At 36.2% G+C, this 17259-nt stretch overlaps 4 protein-coding genes across 5 annotated transcripts in view; 1 reads left to right on the plus strand and 3 right to left on the minus strand.

Moving 5' to 3' along the window:
- Nucleotides 1-1342: 1342 nt before the first annotated feature.
- On the minus strand, nucleotides 1343-14690 carry pelo (protein pelota). Its single transcript, XM_064697588.1, has 5 exons — nucleotides 14337-14690; nucleotides 13564-14285; nucleotides 13311-13503; nucleotides 4876-4982; nucleotides 1343-1616 (listed from the first exon to the last, which is right to left on the minus strand). Exons 1-5 carry the CDS (start codon nucleotides 14375-14377, stop codon nucleotides 1495-1497), a joined length of 1185 nt encoding a protein of 394 aa, XP_064553658.1. The 5' UTR covers nucleotides 14378-14690; the 3' UTR covers nucleotides 1343-1494.
- Nucleotides 6974-11551, plus strand: LOC135438995 (uncharacterized). The gene is made up of 3 exons (XM_064697569.1): nucleotides 6974-7134; nucleotides 10806-11153; nucleotides 11259-11551. The coding sequence occupies exons 2-3, from the start codon at nucleotides 10831-10833 to the stop codon at nucleotides 11341-11343; spliced, it is 408 nt and encodes a 135-aa protein (XP_064553639.1). The 5' UTR covers nucleotides 6974-7134; nucleotides 10806-10830; the 3' UTR covers nucleotides 11344-11551.
- An 80-nt stretch (nucleotides 14691-14770) lies between the features above and the next one.
- On the minus strand, nucleotides 14771-15443 carry hoip (NHP2-like protein 1 hoip). Its single transcript, XM_064697589.1, has 2 exons — nucleotides 15288-15443; nucleotides 14771-15224 (listed from the first exon to the last, which is right to left on the minus strand). Exons 1-2 carry the CDS (start codon nucleotides 15288-15290, stop codon nucleotides 14844-14846), a joined length of 384 nt encoding a protein of 127 aa, XP_064553659.1. The 5' UTR covers nucleotides 15291-15443; the 3' UTR covers nucleotides 14771-14843.
- A 780-nt stretch (nucleotides 15444-16223) lies between these two features.
- The window catches only part of RpS21 (ribosomal protein S21), a 75824-nt gene continuing 74788 nt past the window's right edge, over nucleotides 16224-17259 (minus strand). The window contains exons 1-4 of one of the 2 annotated variants that reach the window (XM_064697556.1): nucleotides 16770-16862; nucleotides 16643-16696; nucleotides 16357-16548; nucleotides 16224-16291 (exon numbers count right to left, since the gene is read on the minus strand). In XM_064697556.1, the coding sequence (XP_064553626.1) occupies nucleotides 16282-16291; nucleotides 16357-16548; nucleotides 16643-16692 (252 nt within the window). In that variant the 5' untranslated portion in view covers nucleotides 16693-16696; nucleotides 16770-16862 and the 3' untranslated portion in view covers nucleotides 16224-16281. Of the gene's footprint in view, nucleotides 16292-16356; nucleotides 16549-16642; nucleotides 16697-16769; nucleotides 16863-17259 lie in introns of those variants that run through there. The other variant, XM_064697557.1, reaches the window with a different exon arrangement.

The following is a 17259-nucleotide window of genomic DNA, read 5'->3' on the forward strand; positions in this document are numbered from 1 at the left end:
AATCTGCAAGGATATGGCCGAGTTATTCCTCTTTTCCTAAAAAGGACGTGAACACAAAATCGGCCATAGCTCGGCTATTTAAAGGACTATTGGGATGTCCTTAGGCGAGCAGACTGTGCTTTTCCGGCCAATTCGTAAAATACAAAGAGAAGGACGAAAGTCCTTCAAACGGCAGAATTTTAAGGACAAGTTTTTCAGCATGAAATTGCCTATAACTCTCCCATATCCTTACGGATCCTGACGAGTGATGTGCCAACAAAATTGTATTGATCTGGACTATTAACTGTCCAAAGGACATCAAAGTCCTTGTAGTCCATGAAATATCATGGATTTTGTAATAACACCCATGTGCGTTCGCTCGAGGGTAATATTAATCTTTCAATTAATTAATCTGGTGGCTCCTGAGATTTCAATAAAATTTCATAAAAGTTGTTGGCCATTTTTTTTTTAATTCTATTGCATACTCTCGGGGGTTATATTTAAATGACCTTTCAAATGAATCCCAAAACCGAACGAAATAAATTTCCGTTATATTTTAAAAAAATTGCGTTTATTTAATAAAAAAAAGTCTTAAGCTACCATTTCAAGGGCTATCCAAATGTCCTTTGGGCAATGGTCAGTCCTCGTCCAGGCAATTCAGAATATTCAATTATAAGGCCGAAATTCCTTTAAGGAGCCAAGATAACAGAAAATGGTCCATAGTTCAGCCTTATCCTTGCGGATCCTGACGGGTCCGGCGTCCAACAAGTCGGATGACCCATGGCTGATATATCAAGGCGGATTTAAGAAGCAGATCGTTTTAGATATTATTTGAATAGATTATGTTGCACAGTTTTTCGTTATATTTTTAAAGCTTAAATAAACGTTCGTACAATAAGAACTCGCCATAATCGATTTTGAATTTTACAGTATCTGAATAGAACACATGAATCGCATAAAAATTAGAATATAATCATAAAAATATATATATTATAACAACAAAAATACAGCAGTAAAGCAATAAAAAGAATAGTTATAAATATATAGTAGAAACGGAGGGAGAAAGAACTATGGAATTGTAAAATTTTACATATGTTTGTTTACATTCCTTGTTATGCATAGCGTGGTTTCTGTTTGGGGAGGATTAGTTCTGATGACGGGGAATATATATATTGGCTTTATAGGTAAAGCTAGACCTAGTTGCTTGGCTATAGAAACTGTTTTAAAAATTTGTTTTAATGAATTTTAACTAACGATTTGTCGCTCATCGTATATCCTAAGTTTTGTATATGTATATATAGTACTCGTATATTGTATATGCCCTGACACAGTCCAAGTCTGTCAAAAGTAGTACCTATTACTCTATAATTATATGTTTTTCGGTTATTTTTTTTTTCATTTGCTTGTATGTTTTTAAAAACTGCTGCACGAGTCTTGCGTTCGCCGCTTTTGTTCTCGAGTAAGTCCAATAAATCGTTTGAAATAAAATGCTATGGGATCTTTAGGATATAGTACTTAATCGCTATCGCTATTATCGCCGCCCGCCGCACCATCATCATCGTCATCATCGTCGCTATCCTCCAGTTCGGGCATAGGGAAACGCAGAATAGCCGCCACGCCCGTCAGCTGAGCGAGTTCTGAAAATTCAAAGTTTTATTAAAGTTTTTCGAAGTTAATAAGTAGGACAATAAGATATAAAGTCAAAAAAGTATAGTATAGTAAGTGTTAGAGCCTATAAAAGCTATACATATATCATGAGCAAATCTAATTTGCATAATTATTTTATGATGGCTGCCTTTGTTGCCCTCATATCGATTAACTCCGCAAATCGATAACTATCTATTACCCCTGAAAATCCATAAATTTATATATCCCCTGCAAATCGATAAATATCGATATCCCTGCAACTCGATAAATATCGATAACCTTCCAGAAGTTCTTAATACATTTAAAAATATGGTTTTGGTTATATTATATTATATCAAAACGATTGAAAAATAAATACAGAATTAATTCAAGCACAAAAAGTAGTTCTACTTATTTTTCCTACAAATTTTAAGATCGCACAAACAGGATTTTGGAACCAGCTAACTGTGAACGACTTTGTCAACTAGTTAAGAAGTGGAAAATTGTTATTCTTAGACTTTAAACCACAGGTGAACTCACTGATTAGCAAAACAAGTTAATTGCACAATTTATGCATCCGGTCCGAGATTAAACTAGCTTAAGAACTCTAGTTATCAGTGGTTTTCTTGGGTAAAGCGCATTCCCACAGCTTTGGTCTTGCAGTACGCTAAGCCAAGGCCAGTACGCAGTCCAAGCAAACCAGTTACATTTTTTTTTTCATTATTTGCACTGGGCGTAGGAGTTGCAGCTGACATAGTCAAGGCTCACCGGTTCTAGAGAACTGACTCACATTTGAACTTAACATTCAACTTGGAGAGCCGCAAAAAAAACTAAGGTATTACAACTTACAATATGCAAATGTTCCTGAGGCAATTAAATATGTGGAGCTCTATAAACTATAGAAAAACAAAAAAATAAAACAAAAACCATGCAGAACTGTGTGAATTGCTCAATATGCTTGGCTTTAGTATAGGTTCTGATCGTTTCTGTTCGGGCTTTTGACTGTTTACTCATTGAAATTGCTGCGTTCTTTTATCTACACGCAATTTAAATCAAGTACTTGAATTGTTATTTTGTTTACATTTCCCAACAATGTTTATATATAAGTAATTTCAAGCTGATTAAAACGATCGCACAGCAACAAGAAAAGGCGGGGGAAAGGCACTTGAGGAGGCGCTTCCAGCGATAACGCGTTAAATAAAACTTATGTGGAAATGTTCAAGTGGCGTTGAAAGACAGTCCCGATATGCAAATTTCATGTTACAAGCGGTACGAGCTGTACAAGTTACAATAGCAACAAAGTATTGGGTTCTATTTTAGAAATACGGCGACCCATTTACGTGATACAAGCAAATATGCTGCTCAATGCGAGTGTGCTGAACTAGAGTATACCCTTTAAAGGCCTACGATAGTCACTAATAACGAGAAAGTAAAAATATCTTTGGCATACCAAAGAATTGTAGACATTTTACTTAAGGTTTTGTAGGTATGACCGAATAGTATAGTTCGCAAATGCTGTTTTATGAAAATATCTTGAAAAACAGAATATTTTGCCGTACTTTTCGACCGATCATTCCTATGGCAGCTTTATGATATAGTGGTCCGGGCTAATAAGATTTTCATATATACGAGGAGGCTAGTGAAACTTATGAATACCGATTTCGGTCACGATATCTTGACGATAGCTTTAAAACTGAGAGACTAGTTGGCACAGAGACAACCAGACGGCAATTTCTATATCAACTCGGCTATTGATGTTGATTTAGAATATATATACTTTATGAAGTCGGAGATGACTGCTTCTAAGCGTTACACATTTCATGGAAAATTATTATACCCTCTACAAGGAATATATATATACATATATGCATTTAAAATAACTGACCATAGGAATTCTGGTTTCAAATGTCGAGCTGTTTTGAATGTAGTCAGCGCTAGTTGAAAAGTTGGGTCTATAGCTTGATACTATTTTTCAATACTTATAGTTATAACTATAAAAAATTTAAATAAATTGGACTTTGATAAAGTCCGTAAATTGTTTTTATACAGAACCAATTTTAGCCTGCAATTCAATATTTTTTATTTTGCTGTGAACCGAAACTTGAACCAAAACAATGATCTCTAAAGGACATAAGCGATTTATATAAACAAAAAAGATAAGATACGTATAATATATAATATATATATTCAAATATATTTATTTAGGCAGTCACTTGCATTATGTTAAGTATGTATTTAAATTCAGTTAAATCTACCCGCACAATTTGATCTACACTTTGCAAATTTTCGTAAATAATTTTTTTTATAATACGATCTATACAAACTTTTCAGATTATATAACCAAATATTGAGCCACTTGTAAACCAAAACTCAAGGCAATATCTACAGAAATATGAATATGCTACGATTCTTCATTTCTGTCTGATACAAACTACCTGTTGGAAACATCTCCAGCTGCTACAATAAATTGCTAAGCTTAATAGTTTGGTTATGCCCAACTTTCTCAGTATACAGGGTATTTAAATTGGCAAAAAAACGTTGCCAAGTCGCAGTCGCAATTGATAAGAACACAAAAAGAATACCCAACAAATGCGACACGTGAGTCATTTACCAAGCAGCCGCAGGGCGCAACGAATTGCTATTTAAAGCGCCTCAAAAATATTTACACAAAATGTAAAATGCAATTTTAATTAACGCCAAGTTAAATTTATATTGGAAATTGAAAGTGCCCTCAAGACAAAATGATGTGCAATGGGCTTAAAGTCCAATTGCGTAAATTATGCATTGCAGGAGATTCCTTCAAAAAATATATATCTATATACACATATGTATATGTGTACATTTATCTGTTTGCATACGCAGTGCAAGCCATGTAAAAATAGAATTCTTAACGAGGTCATTAGACAGGGGGAGGCCTGTGTATACATTTTCTATACCAAACTGAACATCAGGCATAGACATTTTGCATGTTTTCTCTAGAGAGCATGCAGTGCGATTCTTTAGCTGACTTACAAATTAAAAATCTTCATATTCAATTGAGATATAAATGTTCAAGGATTTTCATAGATCAATTTCAAAAATAAAAACTTGCTACTCTAAGAAAAACTTTTAAATACAAGAGGTCAAAAGCGATGAAAATGTATAATTAAATTTCTAGAAAGTTCCCATAACTCAAAGTTCTAATTTTCGTTACTAATAATTTACTATTTAAGACCTTCTTCCATAGTAATTCCTAAAGTTAACGAGCGTTATTTCTTTCAAAATACTCACGTTCTCCCGATATATGCATGCTGGAGAATATTTTCACCTCGCCGCCAGCATCGCGCACCGATTCAACTAAGTTGACATATTCTTTCCTGAGATTAACGTCTTGGCATCTGCATAAAAGAAACAGAGAAATCGAAAATAGATATTACATAAATATATAATTAAAATATATTAAGGTCAAGTTTTCTAAAAGCTCAAAATGATGGGAATCACATGTAAAAACATGCTTAAATTTAAAAATTTCACCTAGTTTTCTTAACTAAAATAAAAACTAGTAATTTATACCTAAAGAACTTGTGGATTTTAGGCAGCATACGATATTCACATTAGGGAATTTAATATAAATAAAATATGTTAAATATTCTTAGTAAAAGCAACAAGAGTTGGGTAAGAAATTATTCCTGGTGTGTAGCATGTGAGCTCTGGTTTTATTTGAATATAAAATTAATACAGGCATCTAAAACCCTTTTTCCTTAATAAATTTCTAAAGTTATCCCAAAGAATCGCGTATCTAGAGGCAAATATGTAGATTTTGTGGATTAATTCGATAAGACAATTAATAATATTCAAGATCTATGCAGAAAAAAAAAATAAATTTCCTTTAAAAAAAACACATAATACATAATTATGTACAAGTATATTCCTCGATAATATGAGTACTATCTAAACTCGCAAAGGCATCTAATAAGATCCACATAAAGGAATTTAACGCTTTCAAGTAAAGAGGCAGGGAAAACAACACAGAAAACATTACAAATGCACAAAGTTAAGCTACAGTTAAGATCAGTTACATATGCTTTCATTCGGAGCATGCAAAATACAGAAATACCAACACGAAATAGCGCTGCATGAAACCCTGAAGCCGCATTAGGCATATTTATAGATATAAAGACAATTAATATCTATTACGATTCAAACTACGTGATATTGCACATCCACAATCCGATACTCGATACTCGCTGAAAATAGCGACACGCTTAATCATTGACGCAAAAGTCATATGATGGGTGCACCACCCCACCGCCATACATAATGCATAGGGTGTCAGGTTGAGCTGGAATTTATGGGTTTGCGAGCGCGACAAAGGTTACAGTTATAGTCATTGGGCTAATTGCGATGAAAATGCAAGTTGTCATGTCAAATCGTTAACTCTGGAAAGTACGAGTGCTCAAATTGCCGGCGAGGTTCAAAAACCTTAACAAATGTTAATGCTACAAAGATAAAAATTCGCAAATAAAAACTTCGCCTTCCCATTAAAAAAAGTAAAATGAAATTCAGCACAGGTAAAATTTCAATTATCATTTTATATTGAAGGCACAAAAAGCGGTTTCTGTGGTTTTATTGTGTTAAGAGCGCACCCAAAGAGCAATACAGTGTGACCAGATTAGCTAACGATCTCTCTGTCAAGTGCCTTTCTCTTTAGCTCTCCCTGTGGATGCCATTCGTGAGTACGTGGCAATGCGTTCCACAGCACGTGTAGCCGTTAGAGAGAAGAAAAAGATAAACACCAGCATTTATTTGTGTGATTGCCCGACTAGGGTATATCCTGCAAACGGTATTTACTTCGGATATGCTTCGTATTAAACCAAAAGTCAAACTAAAAGCAACTTTAAATGGTTATACCCAAATATACTTAAGAAATATAACAATATTTAACGTAGTTTATTAATGAAAAGAAAAAAATAATAGATTGCGTAAGCAACCTTCAAATGAGCCAAGGGATTTTTAAGCAATTATTGGGCGTTTAAATTTAATTACAAGCTTTTCAGTTCACAAACTTATCGATAATATCGACAATGCTATCGAATCTTTGCCTACTTGTAAGTTTGTAACTTTAGCTTCAGTTCAAATTTAAATACAAGTTGATCAATCGAATAACTTATCGATGATATCGACAATGCTATCGATTGTTTGCCATCTTGCAAGTTTCTAACTCTATCTTCAGTTACGGTTATATAATATACGAGTTTACATGTACCCACCACATTAAAAAATAATAAAAATATTAATATACCCTGTATAGTATTTCGGCACAGGGTATCCAAAGAGAGCTTAAGCGAGCGGCAGAGACCGTCTCGCTGTCTGTTCGTGTAGAATTAGTTGTAAAGCGGCTTTCTTGCGACGCGCACGTCGGCACAGTGGGCAGAAGAATACAAGAAGCAAGAATTGCAGCGAAGAAAACACAACGCGACGCGTTTGCCACGCAAAAAGAAATTGGTGCTAAGAAAAGCACAAGAAAAATAACAAGAGAGAAAGCAAAAGGTGCGTGCAGGCCAAAGTGAAAGTTATTGTTGTTGTCCATGTCAAGTGCAAAAGGTTTAAAAAAAAAAATAGTAAAATACGAAATCAAGTTTTGGGATTTTTTTTATAGACTACTTTGGAATTTTGCGGCTTGAGTCAGCGCTGGGCATTGCAGCTGCAGCATTTGTATCTGTGTATCTGTGAGATACCTGTGTATCTTTTTGCTCATCCGCTAACCGCAGTCATGAATTGAATTCATTGTTGATGTTGTTTTTTGGTTGTTGCTGCTGCGTGACAATGATTGCACAATGAAATCAATTGTTATAATGGAATTAACGGAACGTAGGTGAAAGAGCCATGAGCGTTCGGGGGAGGCGCGGTTAAGCTGAGGTCGCTGTAGAGAGACGTAGAAAGGCCAACGTCACTGGCCTCAAGACGCAGGGGGGGAAATGCCTAATTAACTGTATCGCATGTCAGTTAGCATCTAAATTAAAATGAACTTGTGCGAGTGAAAAATTCAGAATTCAAAATGTTGGAAAATTTTGCATCTCAACTTTGCGGTCTTTCATTTAAGCGAACCAGACGTCAAAACTCGTTTTTTTTGTTTAATGCAATAAACTAACTGTAAAAACTCACTATACGTGTTTTGATCGGAGAGTATGTCGTACCTATCTTTAATCAATTCACTTGCTTTTAATGGCAACAGCATGCAGTGAGTGAACCAAAGTGAACCAAAGATTTGATCAATCACCGATTTCTTTATATGCCACTACGTCAACTTAACCCAAATACAAGACAGCTTCAAAGAGTGACAAAAAGCTGGCCACGAGCTGTCAAATTTTAGATACTCTATAAACTTGAGTGCTGCCAGGAGAGCTGAACAAATATAAAACATCTATCTTAACTAAAATGAATTCGAATTTAAATATTAATTTTATTTTGTAATATCTAAATCAATTTTCATAAGGAATACCACATTGTTCATAGTTTTGCCTATTCGATAAATTCTGCATTTAAATTTGAAAAATAATATATATATATATAATAATAATAATAATTTTGGAAAATTAATTTGTTAGTAGAAAATTTTGAAATATATTCTAAATGCATATTTGAAGCTTTTTTAACTTCAAAATCGTATAACTTTTTAATTATACGGATGTTTTAAATGGAAACTAAAACTACCTAAATAAAACTATATAAAGTAAAATAAAAACATGTTTCAAATGTTGTGAACCTTTTTAAAACATCTTGTTTAAACAAAAGATATAAAATAGGACCCGATCTGACTTCAATTTAAGCACAACTTCAAAAAAATATCTAATCATTAATCATATAAAAAACTTTTACTTGAACACATATTATTTGTAAATCAAAATTTTTTGAGGGCATTTGAATGACTTTTAAAAAATGCGTCACACATTTTGTAACAGTTTGGACGTGATATCTATATATGAAAAACCAGCGCCCTTTCATTTCTTGCACAATTCCAAACACCATAAAATACAAATAAAACCAAAAATAAAAAACAGCTCACGAAATGTCCCAGCAGCGCGTGCCCAAAATAATATTCAAAATACACAATTGTAGTCCAAGTCAATATTTATACAGAAACAACAAGAGGCAACAGGCAGCAGCTGCGGCTGGAAACAGGGGCACGTTGCACGAGGCACAGAAAGCCCTAAAACAAAAGACTAGAAAAACTGGTTGCAGCAGATAAATGCAACAAGAAAATATGAAAAATAACAATGTAATAAGAAAAAATCAAGTAAAGAACCGCAAAAGAAAATGCGAATGAGAAGCAAGAGACAAGTGATAAACGACTCGAATGGGGCATGCAGAGAAAAAGGGAGAGTGCGGTGGCAACCATTAAGAGCTGCAAGAAGCAGCCAAAGACTGCCACAATTCGACGCAAGTGGATCATATTACAGAGTAGAATACAAAGGCAAGTTTAGGGGAATGCGGCACATGTGGAATCCAAGTGTGTCAATCGCAAGACAAAAACAGAAAATAGTCCAGAATTCAAACAGAAATAAACAAAATGCGTGTTAGAGTTAAGAGCTACAAACTTGGCTTCAGCTCAGAACCATAAACGGTGCGATTTAATAAAGTGAAATACGTTAAATATATAATTTTATTGTTGTTATTGTATTTACCACCCACATACGTGCCAATAATTAGCGCAACTTAGAAGGCGACACAAAGAAATGGAACAGGCAAAACGCAAATAGAGTCGAGATACAAATGCAGATACAGATACAGTAAAAATACTCTTAAGCGAGCGACGACTGAAAAATATGTAGCAGAAAGAAGCAAAATGTAGGAATACTGTACGGGATAGTGTGTTTTATAGGACCATTTAAGTTTTTCTCTGCTTGAACTTTTTGAAAATCTATTAAATACGATTATAGATATATTAATAATAAATAAATCTGTAGGATAAAGCGTTCGTTCGTTGGTAGGGGCTTCACTGTATTCGATCAGGAGATACATATAAAGATACAGTTACTTATACTCATTAAAGATACAGATACAGTTACTTACACAATGGAAAGATACAGATACAATACACAAAAGATACAGCTATAGCTAAATTTACATGACTATTAGGACTGTGCAAATCAGAATTGTAAAACCCAACTACCCTAAACAGAAACAGCTCTATAAACAAAGATCTGAGACCAATCGAGCTGAAATATATATATACAAAGCATACATACGTATACAAAAAAGCTGAAATGTATATGCATATGGACAGACTGAAAGAACTGCGTATTGAGTGAAGCTTGAAATACTTAATACGCGTGTGAAAGAGCAACACAATAGCAAATACTTAAGCACATCTGTATAGGTAAAGAAAAGAGGTACAACTAACTAGCAAAAAAAAAAGCAAACAGAAACTAGAACAGCAACAGTCTTTGTTTTCTTTGCGGGGTATTGTATACATAAAATGAAAAACAACTGAGAGTCAAAAACTATTAAGAACTTTAGCGTTTAGTAGAACACCTACGTACACATAGAGGCAACGTTTAATGAGCTTTATAGGACTGCAAAATCGACAACACTTAACATTTATACAAAGCAACTATATTTCTATTCATTTTTCTGTTGTTATTGCAATATGATATATGGCAATTTCATGGGGTTTTTTGTTTCACAGTGAAGTTGGAATATTATATGATCATATTCTAAACATTGCATATCCCATAACATGGACTTGCTTCGGTTGATCAATCGTTTAATCGACTTTTTTGTCTTTAATTTATATATTAATATCATATATATTATGTGAAACTGTTAACAGTTAATAGCAGTAAAGCTGTAGTTAAATTATTGTCTATCTCGCTGGGCTTAACATAGGAATGTTATATTAAGCAGCTAAGCAGAATTCGTAGTTTTACATTTGAGTATATGTTACGAGCATGTTAATTTTGTATGGTAAACAATGGCGCGCTGTTTGTAAATTTAACATTGATAATAAGCACGAAAATGCTCTGAAATTAAAAGATAAACAAGGTGTTGACTGTAGATAATCAAGTTATCAAAGACACTTGAGATTAAAGTCCAAAAAGAATGTCAGATTAGTCCATTAACAGGGCTTACATGCTAGAATAAGTAAACTGTATTTATAGTATTCTAACAAGAAAAAATATTAAGCATTTTTAATTCTTGTAATTTTCTTTCAACTACAGTTCCTATAAAGTGTAAGTGAAGAAGATGCTCACTAAGCAGCCAGACTATACAATCTCAGAGCTGGGCTATCCCCAGCTATACCCTCATAATTTCTATAAAAAATGCCGCCCACAAGAGCCCAGTTTTGGCTCCAGTTGCACTCACAGTCCCAGCCACAGTCCCAGTCCGAGTCGCCTGTTGCCATTACGCGAAACGCTGGATGATTACAACAAGCGGCTGCTGGGTGAACAAGCGGAGAACTGTGAAACAAGTCGAGGCAGAGACTTGGATGATAGATTGGCGCAGCAGAAAAGACAGAAGAATCTGTGGAACGAGCAGCAGAAGCAGCAGCAACAGCGCGACAGACGGTAAATTAAAACATACACTTGAAGAGCTATCAAGTCAAGACCCTATTTTTAACTATTCCGTACTCTTCTTTTCTATTCTTTATCAATTTGCGGAACAATCAACAGCAATCAAAAATGTCGAGATAAAGCCCAAGCAAAACGCACGACGACGAAGGCGACTTTGGTGACTTGTGATTTGAATAGTTTCTGATTACGCTGGCGGAGGAGAAGAAGGAGGAGTAGGAGGCGAAGCTCCAGAGCTGAACTACAATAAATTAAGGGACTGATTAAAACGTGCTAAATTTAACATAAAAAACAATTTACACACATTTTTTGCATAGAACTTTAAGCGCTAATTCTAAGTAAATCAAAAACAATTACACTTAATTTAATTGCATGCCACGCAGTTTGCATAAAAAGCAACAAATCTTTTCATTTTTTAGTAGCTCAGTTAAAAGGAATTTCAACGGCTCATTAAAATGTAAACGGGCTGTGGCGAGAGGCACTTTTCAGATACAGATACAAATTCGAATTCAAACAAAACGTAAACAAAACGACAAAAGCAACAACAACAAAATAAAGAGCCAAAAATGGCGACGACTCTACGGGCGACCAACCTTGATCATGAGCATGTCAGAGCCAGGGGTGACGGGTGAGGGGTGGCCCATCAAATTAGCGTTTTCGGACGTGCCTTCTTTAAATGGCTAAATTGTGCACAAGTTGTGCCAGACCAAAGATCTGGAAGCACTCGAGATCAGTGGAAGCGGAGACAACTGTGTGCGCTACAAAAGATAGGATCGTTGATCATATGATCGTGATCTATTACCTTATAAACAAACGAATACAATCAACACTTTTTTAACAAATATACGTTTGATGTTAGATCAAACACAGAAGTGCGAGAAATAAGAGACAAGAATGTTGATCAAAGACTGATCTTCATGCCGTCAATTCTTGATCTTTAACTGATCTACTGAAATACCTCAGAAAAAATTTGAGCTACGACAAGACAACTCAAATGAATAGGAAAACTTTGCTCTGTTCAACGATCGCATGACGATATTATTCAGTACATATTAAACCACAACTGATCTTTTAATGAATCAATAACGCATATAGCTTGTGCTTCTAGTGGAAGCACTAGGCTAGAACGAAACGCTCGTACAGCTTAAAATATGTATTAAAAATATATTCAAATGATAATTTTAATTGTTGATCGGTTAGAAAGCTAGCGATCACTTTTTTGTTATTATAGTACAGTGGTAATGTTCAGCGATTGAGTCAGTTTTTCTAATTATAGTACAACTACCGTGTCCAGAGAAAACCATGAAATGTATTCATAAAACGCAAATGGTGATCATGCTATGACGACTGAGCTCAGTTGAGACAAATCAAATTGCTAAGTGAAAGTTACATTTTGAAAATGATTAACTAAATGCCGTATAGGGCGCATGTAGCGCATCAACAGCTGCTTCATTTGACAAACAAAAATAAAACCAAAAAATATAATTTTTGTACGCAAAACTGTCGCAATACTCGTTGGCAATTTGGTAAAGTTTAAGGTTTGACGCTGTGGGCTTGTCAGTGATCGTGCTCTTGATCTTTCTGCTTGATTGAGCTTCAAATATTGTCATGTTGTGCGACACATAGCCGAGGTAACTACAGTTGATAAGGTTACAGCAATACGAACAAGCTGATTGCATGAGGTAAATATGTAAATAAGCTGTAATCTAGGTAGGCTAACTTTTACTGAAGCTTTGATAAGAAAGCAGCAAAGCGAACTTGTTAAGGAAGTTGTGCACATATGAGAAGACAGCTTGCACCGAAAATTAAACACCGTAGCGAATATATATATCAATTAAAGATACAAATTTGATTAAGATTGCCTTACAACTAAGAGATTTCTATACATAAAAGCAAATGGGCATCGCTAAAATAATGCGAAATTATGCCTTTTGAAAGAATAAGAATCTCTTTTTATAACGCTTCTTTTCGGTAATTGACTCAATAGGAAACTGAACAATGAAGAGCCTGTTTTTAGCGAGTTTTAAATATGACCTGATTTAAAGGATAAGCTATTAACAGACTTTAACTCCTTAGAAATACATTTAATAGACTACCTCAAATAGATAAGAGCATGTGCTTATGCTATAATATAATCTCTTTCATTGCACTCACCTAAACAGATTGTCCGAAATGAGCAAAGTTTCTATGGATTGTGCCTCAGCAGCGCGCAGGACATGCTTTTTGCCATAGTAGGCTTTGGCTGGTTCGCACTGCAGCATCATGTAGAACTGTTCCAGTGCTTTAACCTCACCAGCGGCTTTCGTATCGGACATTTTGGCCACCACAGCGGGATCTTGCAACACCTCTGCAAAAAGATACAGTATCCAAATTAAAATTGTGAACAGTTCTTGCGAGTCTTACGTACCCTTTAGAGAGTGCTTAAAGCCGGAGGATGCATGAACCAGCATGAATCGGCTCTTGTTATCCAGCAGCACTTTATAGTCCATTTTGACCGCCTGTTGGAACATATAGTCGTAGAACTGATCGCGCACAAAGCCCGGCGAGGCAATCAGCACACACTTGACTATTTCGAAATTGACATGACGCAATATGCTTTGCATGACTTGCTCGTAGAACTTGGCCAGACCCTTCTCGTGCTGTTGTACATAGCCCTTGCGCTTTCGCGGTATGGACACCTCGATTTTGCTGCGCACCAGCGTCATGCTGGCCGTAATGAGGCAGACATGCGCCAAGCCTTCCTGCATAACGACAGCAGCCACATCCGCAGATTGGGTGGGATCGCAGGCCATGTCAATGCGCTCCAGTGCTATCGTATCCCACTCGGGTTTGCGCAGCTCAAATTTGCGATTCAATTCCAGATCGAGCGTATGATAGGCGCCCATTTTGACGAACTGATTCTCCTCAATGTTGCGCCCCTTCAGACGCAGCACACAGGCCTGAGTATCAAAGTCGATGGCCTCCACGGCAATGGTCAGAGTGGTGCGCACACGGCTGCTCGTCGATGAGCCTGTTGCCGTTTCATTCTGCACTTTGCGTATTGTGGTGCTGCGCACGCTGTCGCCCTCAGCAATTAGGTTGTAGGCGTGCCACATGTCCTCAGGCTCCTCGGGCACGAGGGTTACATTGCTGCGAATTGGAAATAAGTATAAATATTGCGTGAGTTTGAATAGTACTTACCCCTGCATGCCCTTATCCACGTATTTCCCGAGTAATTTCATGTTGCAATTGCTGTTGTCGCTGCTGAAATTCGAGCTGAAGCGCCGCCGTCTGCTGCCAGACGCTTAATTTTTGCGCTGCTGCTGTTGCTTTTGTTGTTGTAGGCGTTGCGTGCTTTGTGTTTTTTGCTTTTGTATGCTTTTTGTCACTTGCATTGAGTTAAATGTTTCCTTAAGTCAAGCGAATCGTTAGGCATTTTTGTTAGTTGTTGTGGGTTTGCCGGAGATCTAGACCAACCAAAATTCCTATAAAAATTGCCAAATTCCACACGGCGAACTTTTTGACATTTTAAAACAGCTGTTCAAGCAGTGTTGCAAAGCGGCAGTGAACAACAGCATGCGCTCAAATATCGAACTTCGATAACTGACCAGTCTATAAACAAAATAAAATTCATGTTTTAAAAAATACACTTTTTTATTAATGATACAGTTTACAGATTTGTACGCATTTCTAGAGTCACCTCTTAACTTAAACTAACAGCCTTTCAATTTCCTGCTGTATGGATGTAATCTGCGATTTAAGCTGACTGCCCTCGTTGGTGGTCACAGAGCACGCGACAATGGGCCTAGACACACCACAGGCACGTCCCAATGCCTGCTTGGAACGCACAAACACATACGGCACGTTCTTGTCCTCGCACAGCAGTGGCAAATGCATCAGAATCTCAATGGGCTCCGTATCGCCGGCAAGCACAACAATGTCGGCTAAACCACGATTAAGTGTCTTGGTGGCCTCGTTGGCTCCCTTGCGCAGTTGGTTGTAGTTAAGTGCCTGCTGCAGCAAATTCATGATCTTGGCGGTCAACTGGGCATCGGCCAATGGGAATGCTTTCGGGTTCACTTCTTCGGTCTGTGAAAAATCGAAGCTCCTATGAGTAAAACATTTTAATGAATACACAATATACAATCTTACCATTTTTCTTATTTGGTTTTTGTTCTATGTATTTATAAAAATATTAATGCAACCTCTCGGCTTGTGTGCTTCACTGAGGGGCAGAGTAATGAATGAAACGTTTGAAGAAACACGTGCATTGTTGGTATTTTTTGTTGCTGCCTAACACTGAAAATATTCCACATACACACTATGTGGCAACACTGCGTGGTTTATTTATATATCGATAAATATCTTACCGTACTGGTATAACCGCCAAATACGAGCAATATGTATTAGGCCACGGAAAAATCAGTTGAATATTTAATATTTAATCTTATAATTTATCTTATTTTTTATTCAGTTTAATATTTGCATTGTTAAGATATATCAAAACGGTCCTCTGGGTTGTCGGGCGCTTAACAGAATGTAAGCAGGAAACGAGCAGCTTTTAAATGATCCTTGGATATTGGGTCAAAATAAACTCAATGAATGTATAGTTTAGCTCAACCATATGCTGTGAGCCAGAGAGTAGCAGAGTAATGGCTCAACATAAAATTATTGAGTAAGCTAGTATAACTCAACCAGATGACCCAGAGAGCTGCAGGCTCGATGGGTAATTTAAAAATCGGAACTGGAAGCATCACATCGTGCGGTGGTTAAGTTGCACATTGTTGGTATCTCCTTGAGCCAATTGTTCAGTAATGGATAATTCCTCTTATGTTTCTGTCAAACTTGCTTATCTAAGGCGAGCTCTAGACTATCAGCGATGGTGGCTAAAATAGTCTTTAGTCGAGCAGCTATATTAGCTAATTTACTAACACAAAACATGCATCAAATAGTCCATTTTAAATCAAAAACCTTGGTTTATTGTAGTTCTCTATGTGGTTTCCAAATGAAATCACGATTCCAAGTCGAATATGCTCAGGCTTGCCAGTGTTCATTTCGGTTCAAAAGAAAACACAAAATAAGTGGACCTTACGTTAAATACAAAAGGAATTCACTTTATTACCAATTCTTGTTGTGTACAATTTATTTAAAAGTTCCTGCAATACAAAAACAAGGGTTATTTGATTTGATGCTATTGGTATATTATATACGATTAACTCACTTGGTAATGAGGCCATCCTTCTTGGCCAGACGCACAATGCAATCGTCGGACTCGCCCATGCGACGGATCTCACCGCAAATGGCGTAGGTCTTGGTTCCATCGGTTTGGCGACCGGTCTCGGGATCCACAACAACAATGCTCAATTGCACGGAGGCGTGATCCTTAGCGTGGATGATTCTGTTGGATGCCGAGCTGCAAACAAACAACAATAATGGTTATCCAATTGTAAATTCAGCTGCTGCACTCACGGCCCGGGCGAGCCGCGAAACACGTGTTCAACACCTACCATTTGCGGGGCACGTACAAATCAACATTCTCACCGGCGTCGTTCTCCATTATGCTACAATAAGAAATATAACATTTTATCAGTATTTTTTGTGCGTTTTCATATGTATTAACCAATTTCTACATACATTTTGTAATAATTTACAAATTAGCGAACCAACACTCGTCAATGGAGGCTGAAAAGAGAAAGAGTGAAGTTGGCTGCGCTATAGGGTTGCAACAAAATATCGATATATCTGTTAATGCTCTTCTGTGCAACATTAAATAAAATATTTTGTATATAAAAAAAATTGTATTTGAATTTGTTTAAATAAAATTTAATATTCAGTGATAACGCCACATAATTTAATTGCAATTTTAATATTTTCTTAACATCTGCTATTCAGTTGCCTGTATTTAAATTTTTAAATATAATATTGACAATTCGCAAGCAATTTCAGCATTGGTTTTACACATTAAACAATTTGCAAGAATTTAATAAAGACGCATTCTTATATGCCGACTAGATATATATTTATTTTGTTTAATAGTTTGCGATCTTTCGACGCTTGTTGCGCTGAATGTATCGATGCTTTTTATCGAATATATCGATTGCTCGACAACCGTTCATAAATATTT

Source organism: Drosophila montana, unplaced genomic scaffold, assembly GCF_035044405.1.
Source record: "Drosophila montana isolate Dmon_TW-CO22-7 unplaced genomic scaffold, ASM3504440v1 contig_402_1, whole genome shotgun sequence".
Lineage (NCBI taxonomy): Eukaryota > Metazoa > Arthropoda > Insecta > Diptera > Drosophilidae > Drosophila > Drosophila montana.

Excerpts from the sequence above, each read along its gene's own strand:
- pelo (XM_064697588.1), bottom strand. The coding sequence starts at position 14,377 with ATGAAATTACTCGGGAAATACGTGGATAAGGGCATGCAGGG. Across the intron at positions 14,286-14,336 it reads GTGGATAAGGGCATGCAGGG|CAATGTAACCCTCGTGCCCG; the intron begins GTAAGTACTATT and ends TCCAATTCGCAG. Across the intron at positions 1,617-4,875 it reads CATGCATATATCGGGAGAAC|AACTCGCTCAGCTGACGGGC; the intron begins GTGAGTATTTTG and ends TTGAATTTTCAG.
- LOC135438995 (XM_064697569.1), top strand. The coding sequence starts at position 10,831 with ATGCTCACTAAGCAGCCAGACTATACAATCTCAGAGCTGGGCTATCCC. Across the intron at positions 11,154-11,258 it reads CAGCAACAGCGCGACAGACG|CAATCAAAAATGTCGAGATA; the intron begins GTAAATTAAAAC and ends AACAATCAACAG.